The sequence below is a fragment of the Penaeus japonicus genome, unplaced genomic scaffold (assembly GCF_977035675.1).
Source record: "Penaeus japonicus unplaced genomic scaffold, GWHDUDI00000001_assembly GWHDUDI00000022, whole genome shotgun sequence".
NCBI lineage: Eukaryota > Metazoa > Arthropoda > Malacostraca > Decapoda > Penaeidae > Penaeus > Penaeus japonicus.
In genome coordinates this window covers 5,622,227-5,629,726 of record NW_028234424.1, presented here as the reverse complement: position 1 = coordinate 5,629,726, position 7,500 = coordinate 5,622,227, and the positions used below count along the sequence as shown (strand labels likewise).

Genomic DNA, 7,500 nt, shown 5'->3' with positions numbered 1-7,500 from the left:
GCGTGTGCGTGTGAGTGTGCATAAACATATACTTGCACATATACATATACATATACATATACATATACATATACATATACATATACATATACATATACATATACATATACATATACATATGCATGTTCTGCTTATCGTGTGCATGTGCATATACGAGCGTGTCTGTAAGCATGGATATCTGTGCTTATTTCCTTGTTTCTTTCCAATCACACAAAATACCGGAGCTGCGGATTGCCATCCCCCCCACCCCACCACCCCCCACCCCCACCACCCTCCTCGGCTATAACGAATCAGCTGATGTAATTTCCCCCGCTTGCAACGGATACCAATATTTCCCTCCTTGGACACAACGACCAGCATCCATCTCCTGGAGCGCAGAAGATCACCATTTTTCTCCCTCCAGATTGCCAATTATTTGACGTCTTGCAAACACGAACTCGTCAATAGCGGAGGCTTCCGATGGGGTGTCGTGAGGGGGCGGAGGGGGTTGGGGGAGGGGAGGGGGAGGGGAGGGGGTGGGAGGGGAGGGGTGGATGAGGGAGGGATGGGAGGGGTAGATGGGGGATGGGAGGGGAGGGGTGGATGGGGGATGGGAGGGGAGGGGTGGAAGGGGGAGGGATGAAAGAGGGAGGGATGGGGGAGGGAGGGGAGGGGTGGATGGGGGGGAGGGGAGGGGTGGATGGGGGAGGGATGGGAGGGGTGGAAGGGGGAGGGATGGGAGTGGTGGAAGGGGGAGGGATGGGATGGGAGAGGTGGAAGGGGGAGGGAAGGAAGGGGTGGAAGGGGGAGGGATGGGGGGAGGGGTGGAATGGGAGGGGAGGGGAGGGGTGGAAGGGGTAGAAGGGGGGAGGAGGGAAGGAAGGGGTGGAAGGGGGAAGGATGGGAGGGGAGGGGTGGAAGGGATAGAGGACGGGGAGAGGGGGAGGAAAAGGGAGGTGGACTTTTAAGACGGGAAGGGGATGGAAGAGGAAGGGAGGGGAGGAAGTGGGAGATGGGGAAGAAGGAAGGGGGAGAGGGGGAAGAAGGGAGGAGAGGAAGGGATAGAAGAAGGGAAGGCTCGGGAAGGTGGAGGGAGAGGGGAAGGAGAGGAGAGGGGGAAGATAAAAGAGGGAGAATGAGAGGGATAGAAGATGTTAGAGGGAGAGGGAGAGGAAGCGAGGGGAGAGCGGAAGAGAAAAGGAAAGAAGGGAGAGGCAGAGGGAGAGAAAAAGAGAAGAAGGAGAAATAGAGATAGAGGGGAGGAGAGAGGAGGGGGTAGAGGCAAGTGGGTGAGGGACTGAGAGTGGGGAAGAAAAGGAGGAAGGGAAAAGAGAGAAAGAGTTAAAGAAAGAGAGAAAAAAAGAGTAAAAGAGAGAAAGCAAGAGAAAGAGAAAGAGAAAGAGAAGGAGAGAGAGAGAGAGAGAACCAAAATGAGCCTTATCGACCTCCACATTCTGAGCAGAACTACATAATCATGAGCTCTTATTCCACATTACTGCCCCGCCCCTGAAGCGGTCTTCTTCGGAATCATCTCTTTTCACATCTGCATCTCTAAAACGCCCTCTGTGACTCACTTTTACTCACTTTCTATTCATTTCTATTTATTTCTATATTTCGCTCTCTCTCTCTCTGTCTATTTTCTCTCTTTCTCTTGTCTTTTCTTTCTCTTTCTTTTTGTCTTTCTCTTTTTCTTTCTCTTTCTCTTCTCGTTTCTTCTCTTTTTCTTTCTCTCTCTCTCTTTCTATTTTTCTTTTTCTCTCTCTCTTTTCTTTTCTTCTCTTCTCTTCTCTTCTCTTCTCTTGTCTTCTCTTCTCTTCATTTCTCTTTCTTTCTCTCTTTTTATTTCTCTTTCTTTCTTTATTACTTTCTCTTCTCTTCATTTCTCTTTCTCTCTCTCTCTCTCTCTCTCTCTCTCTCTCTCTCTCTCTCTCTCTCTCTCTCTCTCTCTCTCTCTCTCTCTCTCTCTCTCCCTCTCCCTCTCTCTTTCACTCACTCACTTACTTACTCACACACTCACTCACTCACTCGCTCATTCACTCACTCACTCACTCACTCACTTTCACTCTCTCTCTTTCTCCGAGTCTTTCTTTCTCCTTGTTTTCTTTGCAATACATATATATGTGAACATACATATGTATGTATGTATATGTGTGTGTGTGTGTGTACGTGTGTGCGTGTGGTGTGTGTGTGTGTGTCACAGTTCCATTGTCTTTATACACATTTTTCATTCTCTCTCCCTCATGTTCTCCTCCCTTCTTTTCCTTATCCCTCTCCCTGTTCTCCTTCCTTTTCTCTTCTCCCTCTCTCTTTTCCTTCCTTCTTCTCCCTCTCCCTCCTCTCTTCCCCTCTCCTCCCTCTCCCTCTCCCTCTCTGTCCAACCTACGACCTTCTCAAGATGAAGGCAACAACATGTCCTTAATATATAACAATCAAGGGGCGATTATCGCAGGCTATGAGCGACGGGGGGAGGGGGAAGGGGAGGGGGGAGGAGGGGTAGTACCAAGGTAGCGGAGTAGCAAAGGGCCGGGTGTGTGGGTGGGGGGGGGAGGGGGGGAGCTATGCGTAACAAGAGGAGGTAAGGGAAGGGGGGAGGGAGGGACGGAGGGCCGTGAAGGGCGGTCAGTCGTCATGCAGGCAGATGTTGCATGACCTGACGGCATCAGTGGAACAATATGGCCTTTGTGCGTGAGCTTGCAAGAAAACCGTCGGGACTAGGGTACTGAATGTAGCACAGAGGGGGGAGGGGGGAGGGGGAGGGGTGGGGGGGAGAGCGAAAGGGAGGGGGTGTTAAGGGAGGGAGGGGGTCAGGGGGAGGGTGTTAAGGGAGGGAGGGGGTCAGGGGGAGGGTGTTAAGGGAGGGAGGGGGTCAGGGGGAGGGTGTTAAGAGAGGGAGGGGGTTAGGGGAGGGTGTTAAGGGAGGGAGGGGGTCAGGGGGAGGGTGTTAAGGGAGGGAGGGGGTCAGGGGGAGGGTGTTAAGGGAGGGAGGGGGTCAGGGGGAGGGTGTTAAGGGAGGGAGGGGGTCAGAGGGAGGGAGGGGGTCAAGGGGAGGGTGTTAAGGGAGGGAGGGGGTCAGGGGAGGGGTGTGGGGGGAGAGCGAAAGGGAGGGGGGAAAGGAAGGAAGAGGGGGCCGGGGAGGAAGGGGGTGGGGAGAAAGGGGGAGAGGGTGAGCGGAAAGAGAGAAGGAAGTGGGGGGGGGAGGGAGGGGGGGAGGGGGGGACGGAGGTATGCGACAGGTTAGCCAGGCTTATTACAAACAGCACTGTTGTCTTAATGATTATCGTTACTTCTATAATCATGATCATCAGAGTCAAGATCAGAATTACCAACGACAATAATAACAAGGGTGACCATAACAATAAGGATTATGGATGGTCTGAAGAAGAAAAAAGTACAACAACAACAAGAATCACAATACTGATTATAATAACGATAATGATAATAATAATAATAAAAATAATAGCAATAATAATAATTGTAATAATAATAATAATAATAATAATAATAATAATAAGAAGAAGAAGAAGAAGAATATGAATAAGAATTATAATAACCCTTATCATTATCCTCATTATAATCATTATCATTAGCCCTTTTATTGTGATCATCATTATTATCATTATCATCATCATTATCATAACTATTACCATTATCATTTATCATTGTTATCCTCATTGTTATCATAATTATCATCATAGTAATGATTCTACAAGACGAGCTGCCTCGCAAGGCCTAGCTAAGCCAGTGCCATCTACCGGAGGAATTTTAAACTAGCAGGCAGGAGGCGATCGTTGTCCCGAGTGGATGAGGCCCTTCCGAACACGAGCCCGTAGCCTTATGATGATGGTATTGGTAATAGTAGTAGTTGTGGTAGGTAATAATAATAATGATAAGAAGAACAAAAATAAGAAGAAGAACAAGAAGAGGATGGATAAGAAGGAATAGAAGAGGAAGAGAGAAAGAGAGAGTAAGAATGAGAGAGATTGATAGAGAGAGAGAGGGGGAGAGAGAGGGAGAGAGAGAGAGAGAGAGAGAGAGAGAGAGAGAGAGAGAGAGAGAGAGAGAGAGAGAGAGAGAGAGAGAGAGAGAGAGAGAGAGACAGAGAGAGAGAGAAAGGGCGGACACACAGATAACCAGATAATCCCGAAACAGACAGACAGACAGAAAAAATCAAACACTGGCCCAATCGTGAAATAACACATCACCGCATTACACCCAAGCATAAAATTACCCAGAATGGTAAGAAACAAACAGAAAGAGAAAGCGAGAATGTTTACAACAACAACAACAACAATCCATCCCTCCCTCCCCGCCCCCGCCCCTGCCCACCATTTCCTAAAAAAAAAAAAAAAAAAAAAATACAAACAAAACAAAAAGAAAGGAAAATAAAAAAGAAAAGAAAAGAAAAGAAAATCGCCCGTCGTAAACTCGCTCTCCGTTTGGGCGTTACGGCCGAAATACGTGTCACAAGTTTCGCAATCAGTTCATAAACAGAGGAAATACCGGGGCTTAATCACAGGTGAAGTCAAGGGGTTAAGACGGAGAGTTAAAGCACCGTGACAGGGAGACGGTGGCCTCGTCTTGCTGGGGGAAGGGGGGGAGGAGAGGGGAGGGGGAAGGGAGGGAGTATGGAGGAGGGAAGGGAGGAGGGAAGGGAGGAGAAGGGGAAGGGAAGGGAAGAAGGGGGGAAGGGAAGGAGGGGAGGGGAGAGGAAGGGGAGGGGGGAGGGGAAGGGAGAGAAGGGGAGGGGGAGGAGGGGAGGGAGGGGAAGGCAGGGAGTATGGAGGAGGGGAAGGGAGGGGAGGGGAGGGGTGGGGAAGGCAGGGGAGGGGAGGAAAAGGAAGGGGAGGGAGAGATGGATGGAGGAGGAAGGAGGGAAGGGATAGGGAGGGAGAGGACGGAGAAGTGGGAGGGGGAGGAGGGAGGAGGGAGGAGGGAGAGGGGGGAAGGAGGAGGAAGAGGAAGGGAAGGAGGAGGAGGAGGGAACGGAGGGAGGGGAGAGGAGAGGAAGGGGGAGAAGAAGGGGAGAGGAAGGGAGGAGAGAGAGAGAGAGAGAGAGAGAGAGAGAGAGGAAGAGAGAGAGAAGAGAGAGGAGAGAGAGAGAGGGGAGAGAGAGAGAGTAGGAGAGGGAGGAGGGGAGGAAGAGAGAGGAGGAGAGGAGGAGGAAGAGAGAGAGGGAGAGGAGAAGAGAGAGGGAGGGAGAGAGAGGAGGAAGAGAGAGGCAGAAGGAGAGAGAGAGGGGGAGAGAGGGAAGAGAGGAGGTGAGAGGAGAAAGAAGGGAGGAGGAAGGGAGGTGGAGAGAGAGTGAGGAGAGAGAGAGGAGAAGAGAGAGAGGGGAGAAAGAAGAGATGTAGGAGAGAGGAGAGAAGAGAGAGGAGAGAGAGGAGGAGGAGAGAGAAGAGAGAGTAAGAGAGAGAGAGAGAGAGAGAGAGAGAGAGAGAGAGAGAGAGAGGAGAAGAGAGAGAGAGAGAGGAGAGAAGAGAGGGAGAGAGAAGAGGAGAGAGAGAGAAAGAGAGAGAGAGAGAGAGAGAGAGAGAGAGAGAGAGAGAGAGAGAGAGAGAGAGAGAGAGAGAGAGAGAGAGAGAGAGAGAGAGAGAGAGAGAGAGACAGACAGACAGACAGGAAGAGAAAGAAACAGACCCAAACGGACAAAGGGAGGGAAAGACATATACACCAACAGACAGAAAGGGAGAGGGAAAAATAGACACAGACAATCAGAGAGAAAGACAAACCACATAAACAGACAGACAGACAGGAAGAGAAAGAAACAGACACAAGCAGTCAGAAGAGGGAAGAAAGACGGCCTCCCCATCAGCACGTGACATATGACAGTTCAGCACGTGACATATGACAGTTGCGTTGCGCCGTTCACATCGATGGCAAAGCTTGTTCATCATTCTATTTTTAAACCCGGGCAGTAATATTGACCGCCTTCAGCATGTGGACTTCATATTGCAGTTTTGACACGGGTGACCTTGCCTGGCCGTCTGACCTCGCACGTAAATCCGATTCAGCCGCTCGCTTTCAACTTTACCTCGTTAGAGTTTTGAAAAGTTCTTACGTTGTTATTCATTTGTCCTTTAATCTGCTTCTAGTTTTTTTTTTTATCTTTGTTATTCCCCTTTTTGTTATTTTTTTTCTTTTTGCGTCTGTTATGCTCTGTTAAGTATGGTGGAGATATAACAGTTGGTTTGTTCATAGTCACATAAACGTATTTTATTCAGCATTCATTCCTTTGTTAATTTACCTGTTCATTCATAACCTTAATGATTCATCTAACTATTTCTATCTAAAAGTACAATTTTCGAGTAATTCGGTGAACCAAAAATCATTTGACGCAACGGGGTAAGCTTCTGGCAACATTCCTTTAATATACGTACCTGTAAGTGGTGAGGTTGCGAATAAAGTCATGTGAACTTAGTAAGTGTGCATTGGACGTAGCAAAACAGTCTTTACAAACAAACGTAACGATACTGACTTTAACTGTGTAATGTGCCTGAGGAGGTTAACTGTGTTATCCGAAAGGTAATGTGGTTTGTTTCCAATTCAGGGTCTTTCTTTCTAAACTTTGACTTTGAGGTTATTTTACTTTGATATGTTTTTTTTTTTTCTAACGGTATCTATCCATATGACCAAATCCTGCGACGTGATCTAATCTTGACTCGACCTTATAAATAAATGCCTTAACCTTCGATTTGAATCTTAATCTTAAAGTGACCTTATCTCCACGTGACCTAATCTCGAAATAACCCCAAACTAACCCCAAATCCTACCTTGAACCTGACCGTCACATTCATAATCTTCCTACAACCTAACCTAACTTTAACACGGCCCAAAGTTACCCGTAACCTTGACGTGACCTTACCTTGATCCTCCGCCGTGACCTGCAGGAGGTATTGGCCGTCCGTATGTTCGAAGTCCAGGGGCTTGATGTTGTACAGGACGCCACCCTCGTCGATGTAAAAGTGTTCAGAGTCGCTCACCGAGTATTTTATGAGGCCGTTGCGGTCCATGTCGTCATCTATGGCGTGAACCTGCAGGAGTAGCAGAAGAAGGAGGAGGTAGGATTAGTCTCTCTCTCTCTCTCTCTCTCTCTCTCTCTCTCTCTCTCTCTCTCTCTCTCTCTCTCTCTCTCTCTCTCTCTCTCTCTCTCTCTCTCTCTCTCTCTCTTTTTTTTTTTTTTTTTTTTTTTTTTTGAGGGGGGGGAGGGGGTATTACACGATAGTGGGTGTGCGTGGGTTTATATGCGGGGTATTTTATGTCTCTGTGTGTGTAGGGGGAGGGGGGCGTGTTTATGCATGTGTGTGTACGTGTGTTTGTTTACTTGTGTATATGTAACGTGTTTATTTACGTTTTTTATTTTTTTTATTTGTATATACCTGTGTGTACTTGGCATATGTGTATTCTTGCGTATGTAAACGTACGCGTATGCGTTTGTGTGTACGTGTATAAGTATTCGTTTACATGTATGCAAACCCCGCTAAAAGCATATACCTACATAATCATAAAAGTTGAAAACTTAAA

General features: G+C 48.0%; 1 protein-coding gene across 1 annotated transcript in view; it reads right to left on the bottom strand.

Moving 5' to 3' along the window:
- LOC122254772 (DE-cadherin) overlaps positions 1 to 7,500 on the bottom strand; it is a gene marked incomplete at both ends in the record, with an annotated part of 59,290 nt that overhangs the window by 48,448 nt on the left and 3,342 nt on the right. The window contains 1 exon segment of the mRNA XM_086549937.1: positions 6,842 to 7,010. Within this exon segment, the coding sequence (XP_086406063.1) occupies positions 6,842 to 7,010 (169 nt within the window).